The following is a 26,790-nucleotide window of genomic DNA, read 5'->3' on the forward strand; positions in this document are numbered from 1 at the left end:
TCAGTGGACCAAGGTTGGGGGGGACAGTGACCCAAGAGGAGGGGGCAGTGGCCCTGGAGGGGGGGGACGGTGGCCCTAGAGGAGAGGGGACAGTGGCCCCAGATTGGGGGGGGGGACGGGGACACAGTGGCCCAAGGAGGTGGGCAGTGGCCCAAGAGATGAGGGGGGGGTCAGTGGCCCAAGAGGAGGTGATGGTGGCCTTGGAGGAGGGGACAGTGGCCCAAGAGGAGGGGGTCAGTGGCCCAAGACTGGGGGACAGTGGCCCAAGAGATGGGGGCGGCATGGTGGCCCTGGAGGAGGGGGGGGTCAGTGGCTCAAGAGGAGGAGATGGTGGCCTTGGAGGAGGGGTCAGTGGCCCAAGAGGAGGGGGACAGTGGCCCTGGGGAAGGGGGGTCAGTGGCCCAAGACTGGGGGACAGTGGCCCAAGAGATGGGGGGGGTCAGTGGCCCAAGAGGAGGAGATGGTGGCCTTGGAGGAGGGGACAGTGGCCCAAGAGGAGGGGGACTGGCCCTGGAGGAGGGGGGTCAGTGGTCCAAGAGGAAGGGATGGTGGCCCAAGAGAGGGGGGTCAGTGGTCCAAGAGGAGAGGATAGTGGCCCAAGAGAGGGAGGGGTCAGTGGCCCAGGAGCAGGGGACGGTGGCCCTGGAGAAGGGGGGACAGTGGCCCAAGAAGGGGGGTCAGTAGCCCACCCTCCCGTGGACTCTGTTAAACCGGGGGGGGGGGACAGTTTGCTGCACCGAGCCCCACTCAGGATCCCCCCCCCACACCCCAGTGTCCCCAGGGACCCCCCAGTATCCCCAGGGACCCCCCAGTGTCCCCCACTCTGACACTCGGGGGGGGTTGATGGGGGCGAGCGCAGCCCCAGCCCCTCCCCGGCTGGATGGGGGGCAGACCCCCCCCCCCAAAAAGGGTTTGTACCCCCAGGACCCCCCAACCCCACGCCGCGAATGTACAGAGAACGGAGGATTTATAGATACATCGAGGCACATCGAGCCCTGGCGGGGGCGAGCACGGGGCGGCGGGGGAGAGGGGAAAAAAGAGGGGGAAGGGGAAAAAAAGAGGGGGAAGGGAAAGAAAAGTGGGGGGGAAGGCAAAAAAAAAGAACAGAAAAGGCAAAAAAAATAAAAGGAAGGGGGAAAGGGCAAAAAAAAAAGAAGGGAAGAAAAGGGGAAAAAAGGAGGAAAGGGGAAAAAAAGAAGGGAGGGAAGGGGTAAAAAAGAAGGGGAAAGGGGGAAAAAGAGGGGAAAGGGAAAAAAGAGGGGAGAAGGTAAAAAAAAGGAGAGGAAAAGGTAAAAAATAAAAGGAAGTGGGGAAGGGGGAAAAAAGAAAGGGAAAGGGAAAAAGGGGGAAGGGAAAAAGAAGAAGGGAGAAGGGGAAAAGAAAAGGGGGAGAAGGGGAAAGGAAAAGGGGGAAAAGGGGAAAGGAAAAGGGGGAGAAGGGGAAAGGAAAAGGGGGAGAAGGGGAAAGGAGAAGGGGGAGGAGGGGAAAGGAAAAGGGGGAGAAGGGGAAAGGAAAAGGGGGAGAAGGGGAAAGGAAAAGGGGGAAGGAAAAAGCAAAGGGGAGGAAGGAAAAATAAAAGGGGGGAGGGAAGGAAAAAAGAAAAAGAGGGGAAAAAGGGGGGAAAAAAGAGGGAAGAAGAGGGGGAAAAAAGAGGGAAGAAGAGGGGGAAAAAAAGGGGGGAAAGAAGGCAATGGAGGAGGCCAAGGCGGTGTCCGCGCCCCAAGGACGAGCCCGGGTGGTGGCACCAGCGCTGTCCCCCCCGTCCCTCCCCCCGGGCTCTGTCGCCCCCCAGCGCGTGGGACACTGGGGGCAGGACGGCGAGGGCCGAGCAGCAGCCGCCCCGCAGCCCCACGGCCCCTCGGACGGCGTCGGGGACAGACCCCAAGGGTCCCCCAAGGGAGGGTTGTTTCTTGGGTTCGGAGAGGTGGGAACGGAGCTCCTAATCGAAGCCGTGCCAGTCGCTCTGCTCCGAGTCGTACTCCAGCTCGGCGCCGACGCAGCGGACGCCGTCCAGGAGCATCGGCGTGCCGTGGTGCCGGTCTGCGGGACACGGGGAGACGCGCCGTGGGCACCCAGAGCCCCAACGCGGTTCATGAGACCTTCCCGAGAGCCCTTCTGGAGGGTTTAGGGCCATGGGCTCATCCTCCCGCCCACGCTCCCCACCCAAGGGATCGTTATGGAATCATAGAATCACAGAATCACCAGGTTGGAAAGGACCCCCAGGATCATCGAGTCCAACCATTCCCATCAATCACTAACCCATGTCCCTCAGCACCTCGTCCACCCGGCCCTTAAACCCCTCCAGAGAAGGTGACTCAACCACCTCCCTGGGCAGCCTCGGACAGGGACCAATCACCCTTTCTGGGAAAACTTTCATCTTAATGTCCATCCTGACCCTCCCCTGGCGGAGCTTGAGGCCATTCCCTCTCGTCCTGTCCCCTGTCCCTTGGGAGAAGAGCCCAGCTCCCTCCTCTCCACAACCTCCTCTCAGGGAGTTGCAGAGAGCAATGAGGTCTCCCCTCAGCCTCCTCTTCTCCAGGATAAACCCCCCCAGCTCTCTCAGCCGCTCCTCTTCTTCTCCAGCCCCCTCCCCAGCTTCCTTGCTCTTCTCTGGACTCGCTCCAGAGCCTCAAATTCTTGAGATCGAAAAAGACCTTTAAGGTCATCAAGTATAACTGGAAACCTCACCCTGCCAACCCCATCACAGAAGTTAAGTCCCCTTCCCTGGAGGGGTTTAAGGGCCGGGTGGACGAGGTGCTGAGGGACATGGGTTAGTGATTGATGGGAACGGTTGGACTCGATGATCCTGGGGGTCTTTTCCAACCTGGCGATTTTATGATTCTATGATTCTAAGAACCATGGTCCGAAGGGCCATGGCCAAAGAGTTCTTGAACCCCTTCATGGATGGAGACTCCACCACTACCACTGTCCCGCAGCCTTCCACACTCTTTCCATAAAGAAACTCTTCCTAATACCCCACCTGGCACAACCTGAGGTGTTTCCTCCCATCCCTTGTTCCTGGGGAGCAGAGATCGACCCCCGCCTGGTTCCAACCTCCTCTCTGGGAGCTGCGCAGAGCCAGGAGGTCTCCCCTCAGCTACTCTTCTCCAGGCTCAACAGCCCCAGCTCCCTCAGCCGCTCCCACAACCCCTGTTCTCCAGCCCCTTCCCAGCTCCGTTCCCTTCTCTAGACGCGCTCCAGCCCCTCCAGGGCTTTCTTGGAGTGAGGGGCCCAGAACTGAGCCCAGGATTTAAGGTGACCCAAGTCACATCAAGTTGTTGTAGCTCAAGTGCAAGAGTGAGTGAGCCTGGTTGAACCTCATCCCATCGGCCTCGATCATGGATCCAGCCTGGCCAGGTCCCTCTCTAGATCCTCCCTGCCCTCCAGCCATGGATCCAGCCCGTCCAGGTCCCTCTGCCACCCACCAGCAGCCCCTTACCCATGACTCGGGCTTGGACCACAACCTTGAGGCAGGCGCCGTCACCAGTCTCGCTGGCCAGGACCATCTCCTCCTTCAGGACCCCCTCCCTGTGCGCCGTGTACTCGCACTTCACGCTGTGACCTGGGGACAGAGAGAGAGAGACCCTGGGAGCTGGAATCCAGCTGCTGGAGCTGCCTCCACCTTTCCCCACCCCATGCCTCGTCATGCCCAGTCTCAATCTGCCCCTCTCCCCTTTAAAGCCGTTCCCCCTCATCCCTTCACTTCAAACATTTGTAAACAGCCTCTCCCCAGCTCTCCTGGAGCCCCTCAGGTTCTGGAAGATGCTCTAAAGTCTCCTTGGAGCCTTTTCTTCTCCAGGATGAACAGCCCCAACTCTCTCAGCCTCCTACAGGAGGTTCTCCAGCCCTCACATCATCCCCATGGCCTCCTCTGGACTCACTCCACCAGCTCCATGTCCTCCCTGTGCTGAGGACTCCAGAGCTGGACCCAGGACTCCAGGTGGGTCTCCCAGAGCGGAGCAGAGGGGCAGGATCCCCTCCCTGGCCCTGGTGGCCACGCGGCTCTGGATGCAGCCCAGGACACGGGGGGTTTCTGGGCTGCGAGCGCACGTTGTGGCTCCTGTTGAGCTTCTCCTCCCCCAGCACCAAGTCCTTCTCCTCAGGGCTGCTCCCAATCATCTCCCATCCTGGATTGAAATCAGGGATTGCCCCAACCCGGCTGTAGGACCTTGGCTTTGCTGAACCTCATGAGGTTCTCCCATCCTCACTTCTCCATCGTGTCCAGGTCCCTCTGGATTCCATCCCCTCCTTCCAGTGAGGCAACTGCCCCACTCAGCTTGGTGTCACCTGCAAACTTGCTGAGGGAGCCCTCGATCTCGCTGTCGATGTCATTGATGAAGATATTAAACAGCTCTGGTCCCCGTTTAAACCGCTGAGGGTCACCACTTGTCACAGGTCTCCAACTGGACTTTGAGCCATCGACCACTGTTCTCTGAATGCGACCATCCAAACAATTTCTTCCCCACTGAACAGTCCCCCCATCAAATCCGTGTCTCTCCAGTTTAGAGAAGGATGTTGTGGGGAACCATCTCAAAGGCCATGGGCTCCATGAGCTCAGCCCTGGAGCGCAGGCAGATGGAGAAGAAACCATCACCATGCCTGAAGAATCACCTCGTGGCAGGTTGTAGCTGGAGGCAGGAAGGAAAAGCGATGGAAAACCTCCTCCTTCCGAGCACTGGGAACCCCATTATCCTCCCCAGAGCTGGATTGTCCCCGTGTCTGTGGTGACACCGCAGCTGGGAGCCAGCACCACGTTCTGCTTGGCCTTGGAGAAGATCTTTAAGGTCACGGAGTCCAACTGTGCCAACTGAACCGCGGCCCCAGGGTCCGCAGGCTCAGCAGCCCCGGGAATGCTGGGTGAATCCAACAATCTCCATCCCTGCTGGCAGCCAAGGATGCGGGAAGCCGAGCCTCGAGGGGAACCCAACCTCCCCGAGGAGCTCTCGAGCCTGGAGCCGCGAGGCACCAGACTCTTCCAGGTCCCAGCAGAGCTGCTCCCAGTCCCCAAAAGGCTCCTTTGCCGAAGCCTCGGGAGCTCTGGCTCCGCGCCGGCTCCGGCTGCGCCAGCCAAGGTGAGGAGCTTCAAACAAACAAAGCTTTAAGTGCTTTGTTGGGTCGGGGCCAGCGGAACGCGGGAAGAGACACAGCCCAGTCCCACCGCTCCCCAACCCTCGGCTGCGGCACAGGGAGGGAGCCCCAGAGGATGGGGATGCAGCAAGGAGCGTCCATCGGCTGCTCGTCAACACGAGCCGCTGGCAAGGGACCAGGCGAGGTGGCCCAAGGCACCTTGCAGCCCGCTGGGTCTTGGGATTGGGATAAAAGAGCCTTTAGGCTCCCGATTCCAAGTGATAAATGATGGAGATGCTGCTCGGCGCTTCCCAGACTGATCCCAACCCGTGGGATTGGGATAAAAGAGACTTTAAGGCTCCCCATTCCACGTGATAAATGATGGAGATGTGGGTCTGCAGGGGAGGGAGGAACCGAGCAGGATGGAAGGCTGGGGGAGCTGGGAAGGGGACGAGGAAGGACGGGAGAACAGAGCTGGGAAGGGGATGAGGTAGGATGGGAGAAGGGAGCTGGGAAGGGGACAGGGAGAAGGGAGCTGGGAAGGGGACAAAGAAGGATGAGAGAAAGGAACAAGGAATGAAAGGAGAATGGAGCTGGGAAGGGGATGAGGAAGGATGGGAAAAGGGAACTAGGAAGGGGACAGGGAAGGACAGGAGAAGGGGACAGGGAAAGGGGCAGGGAAGGACGGGAGAACGGAAGTGAGAATGAGATGGGAGAAGGGAAGTGGGAAGGGGACAGGGAAGGACATGAGAAGGGGACGGGGAAGGAAACCGGGAAGAATGGGGGAAGGAAACTGGGAACAAGACGAGGAAGGATAGGAGAAGGGAACTGGAAAGGAGACAAGGGAGGATGGGAGAAGGGATGGAGCAGGGCAGCCAGCGGGACCCCTTTCCTGCAATCCTGGGGGAACCGCACGCTCCCAGCCCCTGCTCGGGCTCGGATAGGGCTGAGGAGGCACAGACCCAACGCGCAGCCCAGGCAGCACCTCAGCACTTACGTCTTGGGTCATTATTCTCCTTCCCTGGACAGGAGAATGAGCCAGAAGCCCGGAGCCAGACAGAGACGTGACCCTCCCTGCGGCTCCAGCTGCTTTTTTAGGCAGAACCTGGATGCAGGCGAAGAGCGGAGCAAGCGCTAAAAATACCAGCGCGGCTGGACTCCGTTCAGCACGTTCCCGGCTTAAAATGCCGCAAAAGCCGCTCTCCAAACACACAGGTCGGGGCTGGGCACCCCTCGGGAGGCACGGTGGGAACGTGGATTCTTTCTCCACGGGGTGAAGCGCTTCAACGCGGCGCCAGGATGCAGCCAAGTCGGTCACCCAGGACCAAAAGGCCACACTAGGCTGGCATGAGACTTGATCCAAACGTCCCAGGGGCTGGAGAAAGATGCCGTGCTCCAGGGGAGGATGCCTGGAGGAGAAAGACCTGGGGGGGTTGGTTGACAGCGACTGAACATGAGCCAGCAGGGGCCCAGGTGGCCAAGAAGGCCAAGGGCATCTTGGCTTGGATCAGACCCGGCGTGGCCAGCAGGGCCAGGGAGGTTCTTCTCCCTCTGGCCTCGGCCCTGGGGAGACCGCTCCTCGAATCCTGGGGTCAGTGCTGGGCCCCTCCCCACAAGAAGGATGTTGAGGCTCTGGAGCGAGTCCAGAGAAGAGCAATGAAGCTGGTGAGGGGCTGGAGAAGAAGAGGAGCGGCTGAGAGAGCTGGGGGGGTTTATCCTGGAGAAGAGGAGGCTGAGGGGAGACCTCATTGCTCTCTGCAACTCCCTGAGAGGAGGTTGTGGAGAGGAGGGAGCTGGGCTCTTCTCCCAAGGGACAGGGGACAGGACGAGAGGGAATGGCCTCAAGCTCCACCAGGGGAGGGGCAGGCTGGACAGCAGGAAAAAATACTTCACGGAAAGGGTGATTGGTCCCTGTCCGAGGCTGCCCAGGGAGGGGGTTGAGTCCCCTTCCCTGGAGGGGTTTAAGGGCCGGGTGGACGAGGTGCTGAGGGACACGGGTTAGTGAGTGATGGGGATGGTTGGACTCCATGATCCTGGGGGCCTTTTCCAACCTGGTGATTCTACGATTCTATGATGAAGCTCAGGGTTTGGAAAACCCTTTGGAGGACACTAATCCAGGAGCCAGCAGAGCAGCTGCCGCGGGGACGTTACCTTCAGGCAGGGCGGTGATGCCGGTGACGCGGAGGTTGGGGTTGGGAAGGGGAACGGCGCAGATGTCCTTCCCCAGCCGTGGCACCGGCGGCAGCTGGAAGGTGATCTCGTACTTGTGGAGGATCTTCAGGAATCCCACCTGGAAGAGCAGGACACAGTGGGGGTCATGGAATGGCTGCAGCGGGCAAGAGGTGGTCCTGCACTGCCATCACCCCATCCCACCCTGAGGACAGGCATCAGGCTCCCACATTACCATCTCATTCCAGCCCATCCCATCCCGCTCCATCCAGAGACCAGGACCCACCAAACATCAGGTGCCCAACAGCCCATGGGAAGGTGGGGGACAGGCACCGTTTCTGAAATTATTGGGAAACTAACAAAATCATCTATTTTGGGTGCAAAACAAGCACCAAAAATGCCTGGCATCCATGGATCCAGCCTGGCCAGATCCCTCTCTAGATCCTCCCTGCCCTCCAGCCATGGATCCAGCCTGGCCAGGTCCCTCTCTAGATCCTCCCTGCCCTCCAGCCATGGATCCAGCCTGGCCAGGTCCCTCTCTAGATCCTCCCTGCCCTCCATCCATGGATCCACCTTGTCCAGGTCCCTCTGTCCCCAGGGATGAGCTGCGTGTTGAGCTGTGTCCCCGGCACGGATCCCGTGGCCGTTCCCACCCTTCCCTGCGGGCTGGCAGGAGGCAGCTGCCCCTGTTTCCCCGGAGAGGCACGTGCGGTGCCGGCTGGGAAAAACAATAACAACCGCCCCCGGAGCGGGAATTGCTCAGCGACTCGGTGCCGTTTTTAGGGCGCTCACCCATCATCCGCCCGGCACAAAGAGCTGACTCAGAGCCGCAAGGGAATTGCGGGTGGCTGTGCCGCACGCGACGCCCGAGCAGCCCCCATCTCTCTGAGCGAGGGGTTTATTCCTTGGGAAAGGGTCTCCGAGGAGAGGTTGGGATGGAGGGGAAGGTTTGTGTGGGGCCAAGCGGCCACGATAAAGCGGCTCCAGGCAAGGAGGGGTGAGCCGTGCATCCGAGTCGCTGCCACCTCACGTTCCAGCACCAAAGCCGGAGCATCCAGACCAGCCCTGGCCCTGGAGGAAGGAGCTGTGGATGGGGCAGGGATCTGCAGACCCACCAGGATGAAACACAAGGTGATGTTAAAGGCATCTCGCTGTCCCTACTGCCACCCCTGCCTCCTGGCACCATTACAGGTGGTGTCCCCAGGGCTCAGGGCTGGGTCCTGTTCAACGTCCTTATCAATGACCTGGATGAAGGCATCGAGGGCACCCTGAGCAAGTCTGGGGATGACACTAAGCTGGGTGGAAGCTGGATCTGCTGGGGGGTTGGGAGGATCCAAAGGGATCTGAACAGGCTGGATCCATGGGTTGAGACCAACGGGATGAGGGTTAACGAGGCCAAATGGCGGGTCCTGCCCTTGGGGCACAACAACCCTGAGCAGCTCCAGACTAGGAGAAGTCTGGCTGGAAAGTGCCTGGAGGAGAAGGACCTGGGGGTGTTGGTTGAACAGGAGCCAGCAGGGGCCCAGGGGGCCAAGAAGGCCAAGGGCATCTTGGCTTGGATCAGACACGGCGTGGCCAGCAGGGCCAGGGAGGCTCTTCTCCCTCTGGCCTCGGCCCTGGGGAGACCGCTCCTCGAATCCTGGGGTCAGTTCTGGGCCCCTCCCCACAAGAAGGATGTTGAGGCTCTGGAGCGAGTGCAGAGAAGAGCAACGAAGCTGGGGAGGGGGCTGGAGAAGAAGAGGAGCAGCTGAGAGAGCTGGGGGGTTTATCCTGGAGAAGAGGAGGCTGAGGGGAGACCTCATTGCTCTCTCCAACTCCCTGAGAGGAGGTTGTGGAGAGGAGGGAGCTGGGCTCTTCTCCCAAGGGACAGGGGACAGGACGAGAGGGAATGGCCTCAAGCTCCACCAGGGGAGGGTCAGGCTAGACTTTAGGAGAAAGTCTAAGCACCATAAACAGACAGAGTGAAATCCAGAGGAGCAGCGATGGAAACCTCCCCAGAGCACACAGAGCCAGGCGAGCAGCAGCCCCACAGCTCAGGGAGCACCAGCCTGGGGGGCCACTCACTCCCCAGCACCCCCAGGATGGATCCAGCCCCACTGCGAAGCACAGGGACAGGCTGGCACCGCCCCCCCTGTCTCCCCACCAGGTCCCACCTTGACGAGGAAGCCGCCGTCCTTCTCCTGCGTCACCATCACCGCGGAGTCGTGGAGCTTCTCGTCGAAGTGGACGTGGCCGGGGGCTCCCTCGGGGGGGTGGCTGGGGGCGAAGCGCACGGACCCCCCCTTCGCCTTGCTGCCTGCACAGGGAGGAGAGCACAGAGCCCAGGTCACTCCCTGCCTGCTCTGGATCCATCCCCAACTCCGCATCCTCAGACCCATTCCCAGCTCCGTGGGCCCACCTCTCCATCCTTGGATGCTCCATACCCAGCTCCGCATCTTTGGACCTATTCCCAGCTCCTTGTCCCCAGCTCCGCATCCTCAAAGACATCCACAGCTCCACAGCCCCAGCTCCACATCCTCAGATGCATCCCCAGCTCCATCCTTAGCATCATGTCCCCAGCTTTGTGTCTTCAGACCCAGCCCCAGCTCTGCATCTTTGGACCTATTCCCAGCTCCGTGTCTCCAGCTCCACATCCTTGGATGCACCCTCAGCTCCACACTCAGCTCCATGTCCTCAGACTCATCTCCAGCTCCACGTACTTAGATGCATCACCAGCTCTGTGGCCCCAGCTTTGCATCCTTGGATGCATCCCCAGGTCTGTAACCCCAGCTCCGTATCCTGGGACGCATCCCCAGCTCCATATCCTTGGAAGCATTCCCAGATGCATCCCCAGGTCCCTCCTCAGCTCCATGTCCCCAGCTCCACACACTCAGACGCATCCCCAGCTCTGTGGCCCCAGCTTTGCATCCTTGGACCCATCCCCAGCTCAGTGTCTCCGTCTCCACCTCCTCGGACGCACCCCCAGCTCCATCCCCAGCTCAGTGTCTCCATCTCCACCTCCTCGGACGCATCCCCAGCTCCATCCCCAGCTCAGTGTCTCCATCTCCACCTCCTCGGACGCATCCCCAGCTCCATCCCCAGCTCAGTGTCTCCATCTCCACCTCCTCGGACGCATCCCCAGCTCCATCCCCAGCTCCAGACAGGGCAGTGCCGGGAAGGGGTGATGCGTGGGACCAGGACAGAGGAAGAGGAGAACTTCCTTAGGAAAGGGGCTTCCACCCACCCCAGGGCGCTGGGCAGGGGTCTCCAGGGTGCAAAGCCAGCCAGAACCTTGGGTAGCAAACCCTGTCACATCCCTGGAACCCCAAAATTCGGATGCTCCCAACTCCGAGGCATCCGAACCAGCACAAACCCTGCACCTTGCACCTTTGCAACCCATTTCCAGGCCAAACCAGCCTCTCCCCCTCCTTCTCCTCCTCAGCCTCCCCCGTACGCCCCCCAAACCCCCATCTCGGGCCGCCGCTCGCATCCATCTGGCAGCAGGCGGGAGCAGATTGCCGCCTCCGGAAAGAAAAGGCTCTTTGTGCCTCGGGAGGCTGGAAACGGCGGCGATTTAATAACTCGGCATTGTTCAGCGGGAACAGCGCGGCAGAAATCCCCGCGATGCACGCAGGGGCCAAACGAGAGGCTCGGCTGCACGCCCAGCGCCGCGGCTGCACGTGGAGGCGGTGGGGAATGGGATGGGGAAAATCCATCCTCCCTGGCCCCATGGACCAGGCGGGATGAGCCCAGAGATCCGTGCGGATCCCATTCACCGGTCAGAAGCCGCAGTGATGGGCGTGATCCCAACGTTTGGTTGCCACCAGGCATCCCCATGCCAGGACCAGCTTGGATGATCCAAGTCGCGACGCCTGCCAGGCAGGGAGAATTCCAAAGGGGAATGGGATGGGGAAAATCCAACCCTCCTGCCCCACGGACCAGGCAGGAGGAGCCCAGGGATCCGTGCGGATCCCACACGCCGGCCAGAAGCCACAGTGATGGGCACAATCCCAACGTTTGGTTGCCACCAGGCATCCCCATGCCAGGACCAGCTTGGATGATCCAAGTCGCGACGCCTGCCAGGCAGGGAGAATTCCAAATGGGTCCAGGATGGGGAAAATCCAACCCTCCTGCCCCACAGACCAGGCAGGAGGAGCCCAGGGATCCGTGCGGATCCCACACGCCGGCCAGAAGCCACGGTGATGGGCACAATCCCAGCCTGTGGTTGCCACCAAGCATCCTGATGCCAGGATCAGCTTGGAGGAGCCAAATCCCGATGCCTGCCAGGCAGGGAGAATCCCAACTATGCGCCTTCGTCACAGCCGATGCCGGGCACGGAGCCCAGGGACGAGCGGCATCCGCTCAGCTATTCCCCGGCACGGTGCGCCCCAAAACCCTCTGGAGAGAGGGATGTAAGAGGAGGGCGAAGGTGGCAGCCGGTGACAGCGGCACCTCCGGAGCCCTGGGCAGGTGAGCAGGGGTTATCCAGCCAGGCTGGACGTGCCGGAATCAAGCGGCACGGAAACCTCCTTAGGAGTGAAAATCACCCGGAGCTGCTGCGTTTCATCTCAAGCCACGGCGGGAGCATCGGAATACCGGCAGCCAGCCCGGTGCCGCGATCCCCGGGCAGCCAGAGCCGAGGGACTGGGGTCCAGCCCAAGGATGCTCAGGCTCCAGCATCCCAGGAAGGCTGGGAAGGGGAAACAAGGCGGCTCAAGGCTCTCCCAGGGTGCTGCTCCCCGAAAATCCTGCCTGTCCTTTGGCGTCACCACCCTCATCCCATCGGGAAGGCGGAGGAGGCTGAGGAAAACCATCCCACAGCCCCAGCAGCAGGGAAGGAGTCGTGGAAGCCGGAGCAAAGAGGATAAACTCACACCCAGCAGCCGGACAAAGAGCCTCTCCGGTCTTTGTCTCGGCACAGCGGAGAGCCCGATGCTGCCACCGCAGAATTTTGGGGTCCAAAACCCCCAGTTCCCCGAGCCCGGCACTGCCAGAAACTTTCGGGGAGGCAGGCAGGATCCAGGAGAGGCTGGGAGCACCACAGGAGCACCCCAGGACCCCAGAACCACCCCAGGAGCACCCCAGGAGCATCCAGCCTGGCCTGGGCCGAGGGGTTCTGGGAGCTGGATCACTGGAGCAAAGACCGCGGCGGAGCTGTGCCGGCAGCACCAAACCGGGACCCCCGGGAAGGATGCGGAGCTCGGGGAAGGGATGCGGGGAGGGGAACCCCGGGAAGGATGCGGGAAGGGCACCCCAGGAAGGACACAGGCCCTCGGGAAGGATGGGAGCAGGGGAGCCCCGGGGAGGGATGGGGACCCTCAGGAAGGATGGGGAGCCCTGAGGAAAGGATGAAGGCAGGGGACCCCAGAAAGGATACGGACCCCCAGAAAGGGAGGCAGGGGACCCCCTGGGAAGGGAGGCAGCCCCCCAGGAAGGGGTGAAGACAGGGGACCCCCAGGAAAGGATGCAGACCCCTAGGAAGGGATGAAGGCTCCTGGGAAGGGATGAAGGCAGGAGACTCCCAGGAAGGGATGGGGACCCCCAGGAAGGGGATGAAGGCAGGGGACCCCCAGGAATGGTATGTGGACCCCCAGGAAAGTGATGAAGGCAGGGGACCCCCAAGAAGGGATGCAGACCCCCGGGAAGGGATGTGGACCCCCGGGAAAGGGATGAAGGCAGGGGACCCCCAAGAAGGGATGTGGACCCCCAGGAAAGGGATGAAGGCAGGGGACCCCCAAGAAGGGATGCAGACCCCCAGGAAGGGATGCAGAGTCCCAGGAAAGGGATGAAGGCGGGGACCCCCCTGGAAAGGGATATGGCCCCCCAGGAAAGGGATGAAGGTAGGGGACCCCCAGGAAAGGGATGCAGGGAGGCAGGGGACCCCCAGGAAAGGGATGAAGGCAGGGGACCCCCGGGAAAGGGATGCAGGGAGGCAGGGGACCCTCAGAAAGGGATGCAGGGAGGCAGGGTCCCCCAGGAAAAGGATGCAGACCCCCAGGAAGGGATGCAGAGTCCCAGGAAAGGGATGAAGGCGGGGACCCCCCTGGAAAGGGATATGGCCCCCCAGGAAAGGGATGAAGGTAGGGGACCCCCAGGAAAGGGATGCAGGGAGGCAGGGGACCCCCAGGAAAGGGATGCAGGGAGGCAGGGGACCCCCAGGAAAGGGATGTGGAGATGCAGACCCCCGGAAAGGGACGCGGACCCCCAGGAAAGGGATGAAGGCAGGGGACCCCCAGAAAAGGGATACAGGGAGGCAGGGGACCCCCAAGAAGCGATGCAGACCCCCAGGAAAGGGCTGAAGGCAGGGGACCCCCAGGAAAGGGACGTGGAGATGCAGACCCCCGGAAAGGGATGCGGACCCCCGGGAAAGGGCTGAAGGCAGGATCAGGCAGGCCGGGAAGGAGAAGGTGCCGTCAGGAGAGGGACGCCAGGGACTCACCCTTGCCAGCCGCATCCATGTGTCCCCAGAGCGCGCGATGCCCTTGCGGGAGTTCAGGGGCGCGGGCAGGAGGCCATCCTGCGGGCTGCCAGCGCCGGAGCTGCGGAGACAACGGGCACGGGAATCAGGGAAAAGCAGGGAAAAGGCAGCTGGGGGCCAGGGCCAGCGGTGGAGGTAACGGCACAGCTGCGATTCCGATTCCGGCACCGCTCCGGCACAGGGAGGAGCCTGCCTGCGGCTCAGCCTCGGCGGGCATCGCGCCAGCCTCCGTACCCAGCGCCCACACCGGCATCCCCGCTGCCCCTTCCACCGCGACCCTAGGGAAAAAGAAGAAAAAAAAAAAGGAGGATTCGCATCCCAGCGCGGCAGCCAGGGAACAACCATCCCATCTCCCACCCATCGGTGCCCAGCAGAGTGCACCCCGTGCCTCAGTTTCCCCGTTTCCCCCTACGAAGGCTCTGGACGAGCCCTGAGCCGCAGATCCTGGACACCCCAAATCCCTTCCCAGAGCCCTGCCGGCGCGATTCCCATGGGAAGAGCCGCTCTCTCCAGCCTGGAAGGATAAGGGGGGGCCCCCAGCAGCACCCCCAGCCCCGTGGTGGGAGGAGGGCTCATCCCACCCCTCCATCCCTTGGGATTCGGGATGTGACACCCCCAGGACAACTTCCAGGGAAGCTGAGGCTCTAACCTCCCATCCTAGGGGGGCTAAAACAGCCCCGACAGGACGATGCGGACCCAAACGTGGGGAGATGCCACCATCAGCACCCGGTCCCAGCACCAGGCACCCAAAGAACCCAGAAACCCAGGCAGGTGCCCAAAACAGCCCCACCAAGAGGACACGGAGCCTAAAGGTGGGATGGTCCCGTCACCAGGCACCCAGCCCCACCACCAGCACCTGGTTCCATCACCAGCATCCAATCCCACCACCACCAGGCATCCAAGGAACCCAGAAACCTAGTCAGGTGCCCAAAACAGCCCCATCAAGAGGGCACGGAGGCCAGACATGGGGTGGTCCCACCACCAGCATCCAATCTCACCACCAGGAACTCAAAACAGCCCCACCAAGAGGACATGGAGCCTAAAGGTGGGATGGTCCCATCACCAGGCACCCAGCCCCACCACCAGCACTTGGTTCCACCACCAGCTTCCAGTCCCACCACCAGGCACCCAAGGAACCCAGAAACCCAGGCAGGTGCCCAAAACAGCCCCACCAAAAGGACACAGAGACCAAACACGGGACGGTACCAACACTGGGCACCAAGTCCCACCACCAGCACCAGGTTCCATCACCAGCATCCAATCCCACCACCAGGTACCCAAAGAACCCAGAAACCGAGTCAGGTGCCCAAAACAGCCCCACCAAGAGGACACGGAGCCCAGACATGGGGTGTTCCCACCATGAGCACCCGGTCCCAGCACCAGCATCCAATCCCACCACCAGGCACTCAGAACAGCCCCACCAAGAGGACACAGAGCCTAAAGGTGGGATGGTCCCAATATTGGGCACCCAGCCCCACCATCAGCACCTGGTTCCATCACCAGCACCTGGTCCCATCACCAGCATCCAATCCCACCATCAGGCATCCAAGGAACCCAGAAACCCAGTGAGGTGCCTGAAACAGCCCCACCAAGAGGACACGGAGCCTAAATGTGGGATGGTCCCAATACTGGGCACCCAGTCCCAGCACCAGCACCTGGTTCCACCACCAGCTTCCAGTCCCACCACCAGGCACCCAGTCCCACCACCAGGCACCCAAGGAACCCAGAAACCCAGGCAGGTGCCCAGAACAACCCCACCAAGAGGACACGGAGCCCAAACGTGGGGTGTTCCCACCACGAGCACCTGGTCCCACCACCAGCATCCAATCCCACCACCAGGAACTCAAAACAGCCCCACCAAGAGGACACGGAGCCTAAATGTGGGATGGTCCCAACACTGGGCACCAAGTCCCACCACCAGCACCTGGTTCCACCACCAGCATCCAATCCCACCACCGGGCACCAAATTCCATCACCGGGCACCCAGCATCCCACACGGGTGCCCAAAACAGCCTCGTTGGGAGGACCTGGAATCCAAACATGGGGTGGTCCCAACACTGGGCACCCAATCCCACCACCAGCACCTGGTTCCACCACCGGCTTCCAATCCCACCACCAGGCAGCCAGGATGAGCACTGGGAACCATCACCCAGGACACAAGACAAGGACCAGGACCGGGAACGAGCACCCAGGTGAAGGACTGGGACCAGGAACTGGGACAAGGACCAGGATGGAGACCTGGGAACTGGGAACCGGGGACAAGGACCATGAACTGGGGACAAGGAACCGGGAACACGGACTGGGACGTGAGACAAGGAACTGAAACCCAGGGACAAGGACCTGGGGACAAGGAACTGAAACTGTGACACAGACCAGGAACGTGACCAAGACCTGGGGACAAGGACCAGGAGGGAGACCTGGGAACCGGGGACAAGGATCAGAAACCAGGGACAAGGAACTGAGAACAAAGATCAGGACAAGAACCGGGACTGAGACCGAGATCTGGAGACAAGGACCAGGACCCGGGGATAAGGAACTGGAAACGGGGGACAAGGAACTGGGAATCAAGGCAAGGAACCGAGAACCAGAGACAAGAAACCAGGACAAGAACAGGGACAAGGAACTGGGAACAAGGCCCAGGATTGGGAGCCAAGGCAAGGACTGGGACAAGGAACGGGAACCGAGGCAAGGAACCGGGAACTGGGGACAAGGACTGAGACCAAGAGCCGGGGATGAGGAGCAGGACCAGGAACCGGGGACAAGGAACCAAGAACAAGGATGAAGAACCGGGAACAAGGAACCGGGACGTAGGGACAAGGAACCAAGACAAAGACTGGGATAAGGAACTGGGGACAAGGACAAGGGGACAAGGACAAGGACCGGGAACTGGCACAAGGACCAGGACCAGGGGACCAAGGCCCAGGAACCGGGACCTGGGGACAAGGAACCGAAACTGGGAACCGGGGACAAGGAACCCGGGAGATGGGGACAAGGAATCTGGGAAAAAGGATGGGGACAAGGAACCGGGAACCATCAGAAGGACACGGAACTGGGGACAAGGAACTGAAACTGGGACTAGGACCGGGACTGAGACCGAGACCCGGGGACAAGGACTAGAACCGGGGAAAAGGAGCTGGGAACCGGGACAAGGATGAGGAACCGAGATAAGGACCCGGGGAAAAGGACCAGGACCGGGAACCGAGACAAGGAACCGAGAACCAGAGACAAGAAACTGAGGACTGGGGACAAGGAAACAGGACAAGGATGGGGACAAGGAACTGGGAACAAGGCCCAGGATTGGGAACCAAGGCAAGGACTGAGACAAGGAATGGGAACCGAGGCAAGGAACCGGGAACTGGGGACAAGGACTGAGACCAAGAGCCGGGGATGAGGAGCAGGACCAGGAACCGGGGACAAGGAACCAAGAACAAGGATGAAGAACTGGGAACAAGGAACCGGGACCCAGGGACAAGGAACCAAGACAAAGACTGGGATAAGGAACTGGGGACAAGGACAAGGGGACAAGGACAAGGACCGGGAACTGGCACAAGGACCAGGACCAGGGGACCAAGGCCCAGGAACCGGGACCTGGGGACAAGGAACCGAAACTGGGAACCGGGGACAAGGAATCTGGGAAAAAGGATGGGGACAAGGAACCAGGAACCATCAGAAGGACACGGAACTGGGGACAAGGAACTGAAACTGGGACTAGGACCGGGACTGAGACCGAGACCCGGGGACAAGGACTAGAACCGGGGAAAGGGAGCTGGGAACCGGGACAAGGATGAGGAACCGAGATAAGGACCCGGGGAAAAGGACCAGGACCGAGACAAGGAACCGAGAACCAGAGAGAAGGAACCGAAACCGGGACTAAGACCGGGACTGAGTCCGAGACCCGGGGACGAGGACCAGGAACAGGGAACAAGCCCCGGGGACAGGGTCCCAGGGTCCCTCCCGGTCCCCCCCCCCCCCCCAGCCCCTCACTCACCGGTCCCGCCGCGCTCCCCGCCCGCCGCTTCCCCTCTGAGGCCACGCCCCCCGCGCTCCCATTGGTCTTTGTCCCCTTAGGACACGCCCCCTCCGTGATCCCATTGGCCCGCACGCCCCTGAGGCCACGCCCACCCACGCTCCTATTGGTCCTCGGACACGCCCCCGCTGACCCGCCCCCTGAGGCCACGCCCCTCGCTCCTATTGATGTCTCCGAGGCCACGCCCACTAGCGTTCCCATTGGTCCGTGCCCCGCGAGGCCACGCCCCCTCCACGCCGGAGGGCGGGGCTAGGGGCTGCGGCAGCCAATCAGAGGTGAGGACACAAGCCGGGGCAGCCAATGGGGGCTGGGGGGACACCTGGGGGGGGGGGGGGGGGTGACGCGGTTTCCATGGCAACCGGCTATCGTCGGGGCGACAGCACCTAGAGGCCCCTGGCCGGGATGGAGCCTTGGATGGAGCTCAGGGATGGAGGGGTAGGATTTGGGGGGTAAATCCCACTTTTTTAGGGTGTTTACAAATAACAGAGAAAAGCAGAAGTTGTGGTATCCCGGCCATCCCGTTCGATCCGTCCGGTTCATCCCATCCTATCCCATCCCCTTCCAACCCATCCCATCCATCCCATCCCATCCCATCCATCCATCCCATCCCATCCCATCCCATTCTATCCATCCCCTTCCATCCCATCCATCCCATCCCGTTCCATCCATCCCCTTCCATCCCATCCCATCCCCTTCCATCCCATCCCATCCATCCCATCCCGTTCCATCCATCCCCTTCCATCCCATCCCATCCCATCCCATCCATCCACTTCATCCCATTCCATCCCGTCTCGCCCATCCAATCCCCCGTCATTCCATCCCATTCCTTCCCATCCTATTCATCTCATTCCCTCCCATCTTATCCTTCCCATTCCGTTCCACACTATCCATCCCACTCCATCCCAACCATCCCATACCATTCTATCCATCCTACCCCATCCATCCAATCCCATCCATCCAATCCCACTTCATGCCATCCCATCCCATCCATCCCACCCCATCCCATTCCTTCCAGTTCTACGCATCTCATTCCCTCCCATCCTATCTATCCCATTCCATTCCACCCATCCCACACCATCCCATCCATTCAATCCCACTTCACCCGTCCCATTCCATCTCATCTCACCCATTCCATCTCATGCCATCCCATCCCATCCATCCCATCCTATTCCATACCATCCTGTCCATCCAATCCCACTTCATCCAATCCCACTTCATCCCATCCCATTCCATCCATCCAATCCCACTTCACCCCATCCCATTCCATCCATCCCACACCATCCATCCAATCCCACTTCATCCCATCCATCCCACCCTGTCCCCTCCCATTCCTTCCCATCTTATGCATCTCATTCCCTCCCATCATATCCATCCCATCCCATTCCATCCATCCCATCCCATCCAGCCAATCCCATCCATCCCATCCCACTCCACCCCATCCCAACCCAACCCAACAATCTCATCCTACTCCATCCCTCCCCACCCATGCAATCCCACTCCACCCCATCCCAACCCAACCTAGCGATCCCATCCTGTTCCATCCCATCCCATCCCATCCCACCCATCCCATTCCATCCATCCCATCCCATCCAGCCAATCCCATCCATCCCATCCCACTCCACCCCATCCCAACCCAACCTAACAATCCCATCCAATTCCATCCCACCCCATCTATCCAATCCCACTCCATCCCATCCCATCCCATCCCATGCATCCCACCTTATCCATCTGATTTCTTCCCATCTTATGCATCTCATTCCCTCCCATCCTATCCATCCTATCCATCCCATTCCATCCCATCCTACCCCATCCCAACCACTCCAGGCTGTCCCTGTCCGACCCTGCTTGTCCCTGTGCCGGTGGCACAGAGCATTTGGAAGGTCCACGTCTTCCCGAGGGGACAACAAGGCACCAACAGGGATGGAGGGAGCCAGTCACCAGGGGCGCTGAGGATGGGAAAAGCAGCTGGGATGCGTTCCTGGTGGGAAAACCCCGCCAGATCCCTTCCAGAGAGCACGTCCATCCGCCTGGGAATGACCCCGGGGGGGACATCTCCCGGCACAGGGAGCGGGGAGGGCTGGATCCCGCAGGGACAAGCTGACCCCACCGGCTTCCTTCCCAGGGAGCCCCAGGAGATGCGTCCTCGCCTCCAGCACGCGTGACCCAGCTCAGCCCCTTGGGAACACGCCACGTGTTGGGAAAAACAACCGGATTTTACCCCAAAACAGCCGCAGGTGACCCCAGAGCAGTGTCCAGAGCCGCCTCCCAGCATCCTCCCACCGCTGGGATGCACTGGGAGCACTGGTACCTCTACGCAGCTGCCAACACCATCGGTGTTCAACGGCTCCGTGCATCCAGATTTCCTCTGGGATTCCAGAAGCGGCGTTGGAAAAGGGATTAAATCCCAGCCTCCGGCAGCCGAACGGCGTCCCCACGCTGCCACCGCGTTCCGACGCCGGATCAGGCCGAGTCCCCGCAGCTACTCAGCCTCATTTGGAGTTCTCCAAGCTTTTTAATTCCAAGCTTTTTAACTCCAAGCTTTCTAATTCCAAGCGTTTTAATTAAAGGCAAAGGAAGGAGGAGGGGGGGCTGCATTGGAGAGAGGGGGAAGCGGAGCTCGTGCCGTAGTGATGCCGATGCCGTGATCCCCAAACGGGGGGCATGGAGGGGTCCTAGAGTGGGATAAGAGGGATCCAAGAGGTGGGACAAGGAGGGGTCCAAGAGGTGGGAAAAGAGGGATCCAAGAGGTGAGAAGAGAGGAATCTCAGAGGTGGGACAAGGAGGGATCTCAGAGGTAGGAATGAAGAGGTCTCAGAGGTGGAAAACAGGGGATCCAAGAGGTGGAAAAGGGGGACCCAAGAGGTGAGCAAGGAGGGGTTCTGGAGGTCAGAACAGAGGAGTCCGAGAGGTGGGAATGGAGGGAGCCTAGAACTGGGAATAGAGGAATCCAAGAGGTAGGAACAAAGGGGGTCTCAGAGGTAGGAAGAGAGAGGTCTCAAAGGTGGGAACAGGGTCCCTGCTTCTGTTTCTTCCACCTCCGGCTTTGGTTCTTGAGAATTCCCCCTGGGACAACCGGGACGAGGCAGCAGGACGGCTCCTCCAGCTCCGCAGGAGCTTCCGCGGGTGGGAGAGGTGGGAAGGGTGGTGGGAGCAGCCCCGGGCGAGGGTCCCTTCAGCGCTGTTGGCTCTGGGCTTCCTGCAGGCGCCGGCTGAGGTCGTCAATCCGCACGTTCTTGAGCTGCAGCAGCTTCTCCAGGCGCTTCACGTGGAGCTGCAGGATCTGGGCAACGACCCCACCAACCCCTCAGCTTGGATTCGGGGGGGCTGGGGTCTCCCCGGCTGCCAGCAGCGAGGACAGGGGGACACAGAGAGGAGGGACAGGGGAAACTGAGGCAGGAGAGCAGCGGTGTTGAATTTGAGGTCCCAATTGCTGCTCCCCTGACCTGGGGTCAAGCTAAGGGTGCCCCAAAACATGGCCAGGACCTACTGACGACCCTTCCCATCCTGGATTCCTTCCCAGATTCCCAGACATTCCTTCCCCTCTTGCCAAATTTCACATCTTAGGGGATGTTTTCTGGCAGAAAAGCCCCTTTTGGGGGGCAAAATGGAGCCATCGCTTCGGTTTGGGGATGAACGATGCTGGTTCCAACCCAGGGATTGACGTGAGCACCATGAGATGGAGGCAGGATCCAAGGGGAGAGCTCTTGACCCAGGGGAATTCTGTTTACTATCTTCATCAATGATACCTCGAGGTGTTCGAGGCCAGGTTGGATGGGGCTTGGAGCCCTTGATCCAGTGGAATGGACCTGGATGGTCTGTAAGGTCCTTTCCAACTCAAACTGTTCTATTATTCTGTGATTCTATGACATAGACAACGAGATCAAGGGCACCCTCAGCAAGTTTGCATGTGACACCAAGCTCAGCAGGGCAGTTGCTAAAACAGAAGGAAGGAATCCATCCAAAGGGACCTGGACATGACGGAGAAGTGGGGATGGGAGAACCTGATGAGGTTCAACAAGGCCAAGGGCAAGGTCCTACAGCTGGGTTGGGGCAATCCATGGTTTCAATCCAGGATGGGAGATGATTGGGAGCAGCCCTGAGGAGAAGAACTTGGGGAGCTGGGGAGGAGAAGCTCAACAGGAGCCACCAATGTGCGCTCACAGCCCAGAAACCCCCCGTGTCCTGGGCTGCATCCAGAGCCGCGTGGCCACCAGGGCCAGGGAGGGGATCCTGCCCCTCTGCTCCGCTCTGGGAGACCCACCTGGAGTCCTGGGTCTAGCTCTAGAATAACCAGAGACAGGAGACAAAGGGAGACGGGAGGACACAATGCTCGGGCTCACCTGGATGGTCTCCTGTGCCAGGACCAGCGCCTGCTCCCTCTCTGCCAGCTGCAGACGGATGGCAGCATCCTCCGGAGGAGCCTGAGTGCAGCCATGGGGACGCGTGGTCCTCCTGGAGAAGGAATGGGGAGGTCGGGATAATCCTGGAGGCCTCAGGAACACAGCCCAGGACCTGGCACCACCACATCCCAGCTTCTCCCCAGCCCAGGAAGAGGAGTCACCAGCGCCCAGCTCGTACCCAGCAGCTCCAGAAGACCCCTGCGCGCAGCCTCCTCCATCTCCGATCCTCGCCTTGGAGCAGCCTGGGGAAGAGTGATGGGTGCACAAACCCCTCAAACATCTCAAATCGCCCCCTCCCCAGGGATAATCCCGCTCCAAAAGCATCTCCCACCCCTCCAGAGCTGCCCAGGCTCGATATTGTGGTGCCCAGCACAGACAGGGCTGTGTGTGACCCCACCAGGGACCAGGAAGGTCCTGGTTTGGGGTTTCAGAGAATCAAAGAATGGTTTGGGTGGGAAGAGACCTCAAAGATCATCCAGTTCCCATGGGCAGGGACACCTCCCACTGGATCAGGGGCTCCAAGCCCCATCCAACCTGGCCTTGAACCCCTCCAGGGATGGGGCAGCCACCCCTGCTCTGGGCAACCTCACAGGAGAACATTTCTCCCCAAGATCTCACCTCAATCTCCCCTCCTGCAGCTCAAAAACATTCCCCTCGTCCTAACCCTGCGTTCTCTGATCCAGAGCCCCTCCCAAGCTCTCCTGGAGCCCCTTTCCCATCTGGAACCTGCTCTAAGGTCTCCCTTGAGCCTTCTCTTCTCCAGGTTGAACAACCCCAACTCTCAAAGCCTGTTTGGAAGTGGGGAGCCCGTAACACAACCAGGATGTGACCGCCACACACACTCTACCTGTCTCCAGGTAGCTGATGTCTTCCACTGCCACCCTGACACCCGGCTCCTGCGCAGAGAGGTGGGGAAGACCCATCAGACCTGGCCAGGAGTCACATGGGTGACCCACAAACAGCCCCAGGGTCCAAACAAGGGTGGACAAGGAGCTCTTGGGCATCCCACAGCTCTCCAAATCCTCCCTGCCCTCCCTCCATGGATCCAGCCTGGCCACATCCCTCTCTAGATCCTCCCTGCCCTCCAGCCATGGATCCAGCCTGGCCAGATCCCTCTCTAGATCCTCCCTGCCCTCCACCCATGGATCCAGATCCCTCTCTAGATCCTCCCTGCCCTCCACCCATGGATCCAGATCCCTCTCTAGATCCTCCCTGCCCTCCATCCATGGATCCAGCCTGACCAGGTTGTCCCAGCTCCATTCCCCTTCTCCGATCCCTCCGTTTCCCACTGACCTGCCCTGGCCCAGCCGCCCTCTTGCTCCGCGTCTTCTTCTGCTTCTCCTCTATCTTCTGGCGCAGCAGGAGCAGCACCTGCTCCGCGGTTCCCGGCCGGCACTGCACGATCTGCTGGATCACCTCGTCCGGGATGGAGAAGTTCAGCTTAGGCAGCACCTTCCTGCAAGAGGAGCCAAAGTCAGCGCCCAGAAGGGGTCCTGGGCGGGTGCTGAGCGAGGAGAGGGCTGGGGGGGCTGAGCAGTGGGGTCTGGGGTCCTGAGTAATGGGGGTCTGGGGTCCTGAGCAGTGGGGGCTGAAGTCTTGATCAATGGGGGACTGGGGGGCTTAGCAATGAGGGTCTGGGGTCCTGAGCAATAGGGGGTCTGGGGTCCAGGCAATGGGTTCTGGGGGTCCTGAGCAATGGGGTCTCGGGTCCAAGCTGTGGGGGGGTCTGGGGTCCTCAGTAATGGGGGCCTGGGGGACTTAGCAATGGGGTCTGGGGTCCTGAGCGATGGGGGTTCTGGGGTCTGAGCTTTGGGGGCTCTAGGGGTCTGAGTGAAGGGGTTCTGGGGTCCTGAGCAATGGGGGGTCTGGGGTCTGAGCTGTGGAGGGTTCTGGGGTGCAAGCTGTAGGGGGGTCTGGGGTCTTGATTGATGGGGGGGTCTGGGCTGTGGGGGTTCTGGGGGTCTGAGCGATAGGGGGGTCTGGGCTGTGGGGGCTCTGAGGGTCTGAGCGATGGGGGGGGTTGGGCTGTGGGGGTTCTGGGGGTCTGAGCGATGGGGGGTCTGGGCTGTGGGGGCTCTGAGGGTCTGAGCGATGGGGGGGGTTGGGCTGTGGGGGTTCTGGGGGTCTGAGCGATGGGGGGTCTGGGCTGTGGGGGTTCTGGGGGTCTGAGCGATGGGGGTTCTGAGCTGTGGGGGTTCTGGGGGTCTGAGCGTTGGGGGGGTCTGGGGGTCTGGGGGTGCAGGTACCGGTTGAGGTGTCCCCAGTTGGCGAGCTTCTGGGCGGTGGCGCTGGCCGGGCCCAGGCTGTGCGGCTGCACCAGCGCCGGGAAGTGGAACCGAACCAGCTCGGCAGCCAGAACTGGAGGAGAACCAGGACCCCCCCCAAACAGGGTCACCCCCCCACCCTGGGACCCCCACTTAGCCCCCGACCCTCCACTTCGGGACCCCCACTCTGGGACCCCCCCACTTAGCCCAGGATCCCCCACCCAAGGACACTCTGCACCCCAAGACCTCCCCATACCAGGACACCCCCCCACCTTCAGGAGATCCTGCCCCATTTGGGGACCCCCCCCTCACCCAGGAACCCCTCCCCCTTTAGCCCTCAACCCCGGCGTCCCCCCCTTTCCCCTCCTCACCCCAGACCCTCCCCTTTCCCCTCCCCACCCCGGGATCCCCCACCTTTCTCCCCCTCAAACTGAGATCCCCCCTCTTTCTCCTCCTCACCCAAGACCCCCCCTCACCACCTCACTCTGGACCCCCTATTCACCCTCCCACCCCGGTGTCCCCCCCTTCTCCCCCTCTCCTTTCCCCCCTTTACCCCAGGACCCCCCCTTTTTCCCCTCACCCCTGACCCCCCCTTTTCCCCCCTTTACCCCAGGACCCCCCCTTTCTACCCCTCAGCTCTTTCCCCCCCTTTTTCCCCTTTACCCCAGGACCCTTTTCTTCCTTTCCCCTCCGACCCCCCCTTCTTCCCCTCACCTCTGACCCCTCCCTTTCTCCTAGGACCCCCCCCTTTCTCCCCTCACTCCTTTTCCCCCTTTCTCCCAGGACCCCCCTCCCCTTTCTCCCCTCATCCCTGACCCCCCCTTACCCCCCCTTCCCCCAGGACCCCCCCTTTTCTCCCCTCACCCCTTTCCCCCTTTCTCCCAGGACCCCCCCCCTTTCCCCCTTTCTCCCAGGACCCCCCCTTTCCCCTCCCTTACCCCTTTCCCCCCTTTAACCCAGGACCCCCCCCTTTCTCCCCTCACCCCTGACCCCCCCTTTTCCCCCCTTTACCCCAGGACCCCCCCTTTTCTCCCCCTCAGCCCCTTCCCCCCCTTTTTCCCCCTTTACCCCAGGACCCCCCCTTTTCTCCCTTTCCCCACCGACCCCCCCTTTCTCCCCTCAGCCCTTCCCCCCCTTTTTCCCCTTTACCCCAGGACCCCCCCCTTTTCTCCTTTCCCCCAGGACCCCCCTTTCTCCCCTCACCCCTTTCCCCCCTTTCCTCCTTCCCCCCCTCACCCCTTTCCCCATTTCCCCCAGCGCCCCCCCCCCCCCCCCGACCCCCCCTTTTCCCGGCTCCCCCGTCCCCCCTCGCCCCCCGGCTCCCCCCCCCGGTTCCCCCCACCCCTAACCGCCGTCGCTGAAGTCCCGAGCGAGGTTCCTGCGGGGCCGGGACAGCGGGACCCGGTCGAGCCACCGGTAGAGGCCCCCCCAGGCCTCCTCCTCCTCCGCCATGGCGTCCGGTCACCATGGCAACGGGGGGGGGTGGGAGGAGGGGGGACTGGGGGTGATGGGGGAGAGAGGAGGGGGGAGATGGGGGGTGATGGGGGTGATGGGGGAGATGGGGAGATGGGGGTGATGGGGAGAGAGAAGAGGGAGGAGGTTGGGGGTGCTGGGGGAGATGTGGGTAGAGGGGTGATGGGGGGGTTGGGGGGGTAGGGGGGGTGATGGGGGGCAGTGGGAGGGGTTGATGGGCGGCAATGAGGGGGTTGGGGGGGTGATGGAGCGGGGGAATGGGGGTACAGTGAGAAATGGGGGGTCTGGGGTCCTGAGCAACGGCAGAACCAGGACCCCCAGCCTCCCAGCCCCCCCATTTTTCAGGACCCCAGACCCCCCCATTTTCCCTCAGCGGATCCCCAGCCCCGCCCCCCCCCGCAACTCCCGAGGCCTCCAGCATCTCTGGGGGACCAGGGACCCCCACCCTAGGGCAGCTCACATCCCAGTCCTGCTAAACTGGGATGTGCTGGGATGTTCCCTGCATCCCAGGCGGGGACAAGGGACTCGATTGGCCCCGCCCCCTCGCGGCTCCCATTGGCCGCTGGAGCTCTGGCCCCGCCCCCTCGCGGCTCTCATTGGCTGCTGGCTCTCTGGCCACGCCCCTCGAGGTCCTCTAGGCCGCTCGGCTTGGCCCCGCCCCTCCACTACTCTCATTGGCGCCTTCCTCTGTGGCCCCGCCCTCTCTTGGCTCCCATTGGCCGCCGCCCGCCGCGTCCCCGCCTCCCATTGGCTGTTCCGGCGCTGGCCCCGCCCCCTCGCCGTTCCCGTTGCCTCCTTCCGCTATGGCCCCGCCCCCTCTTGGCTCCCATTGGCCGCCGCTCTCCGCGTCCCCGCCTCCCATTGGCTGTCCCGGCGCTGGCCCCGCCCCCTCGCGCCTCCCATTGGCCGCGGCGCCGGCGCTCCCTGTTATTT

At 61.5% G+C, this 26,790-nt stretch overlaps 2 protein-coding genes across 3 annotated transcripts; both read right to left on the reverse strand.

The window, feature by feature from the left end:
* Positions 1-950: 950 nt before the first annotated feature.
* On the reverse strand, positions 951-17,709 carry ADISSP (adipose secreted signaling protein). Of its 2 annotated transcripts, none has more exons than XM_069856592.1 (6): positions 17,682-17,709; positions 13,655-13,754; positions 9,390-9,532; positions 7,219-7,357; positions 3,440-3,562; positions 951-2,040 (listed from the first exon to the last, which is right to left on the reverse strand). In XM_069856592.1, exons 2-6 carry the CDS (start codon positions 13,671-13,673, stop codon positions 1,940-1,942), a joined length of 525 nt encoding a protein of 174 aa, XP_069712693.1. In that variant the 5' UTR covers positions 13,674-13,754; positions 17,682-17,709; the 3' UTR covers positions 951-1,939. The 2 variants fall into 2 exon arrangements, with proteins under 2 accessions (XP_069712693.1, XP_069712694.1); XM_069856593.1 differs by lacking the exon at positions 17,682-17,709 and adding an exon at positions 13,928-13,966.
* Positions 17,710-20,693: 2,984 nt separating this feature from the next.
* SPEF1 (sperm flagellar 1) lies at positions 20,694-25,836 on the reverse strand. Its single transcript, XM_069856589.1, has 7 exons — positions 25,734-25,836; positions 24,367-24,478; positions 23,414-23,576; positions 22,959-23,016; positions 22,299-22,362; positions 22,061-22,172; positions 20,694-21,000 (listed from the first exon to the last, which is right to left on the reverse strand). Exons 1-7 carry the CDS (start codon positions 25,834-25,836, stop codon positions 20,893-20,895), a joined length of 720 nt encoding a protein of 239 aa, XP_069712690.1. The 3' UTR covers positions 20,694-20,892.
* Positions 25,837-26,790: the final 954 nt, after the last annotated feature.

Source organism: Phaenicophaeus curvirostris, chromosome 4 (assembly GCF_032191515.1).
Source record: "Phaenicophaeus curvirostris isolate KB17595 chromosome 4, BPBGC_Pcur_1.0, whole genome shotgun sequence".
Classification (NCBI taxonomy): domain Eukaryota; kingdom Metazoa; phylum Chordata; class Aves; order Cuculiformes; family Cuculidae; genus Phaenicophaeus; species Phaenicophaeus curvirostris.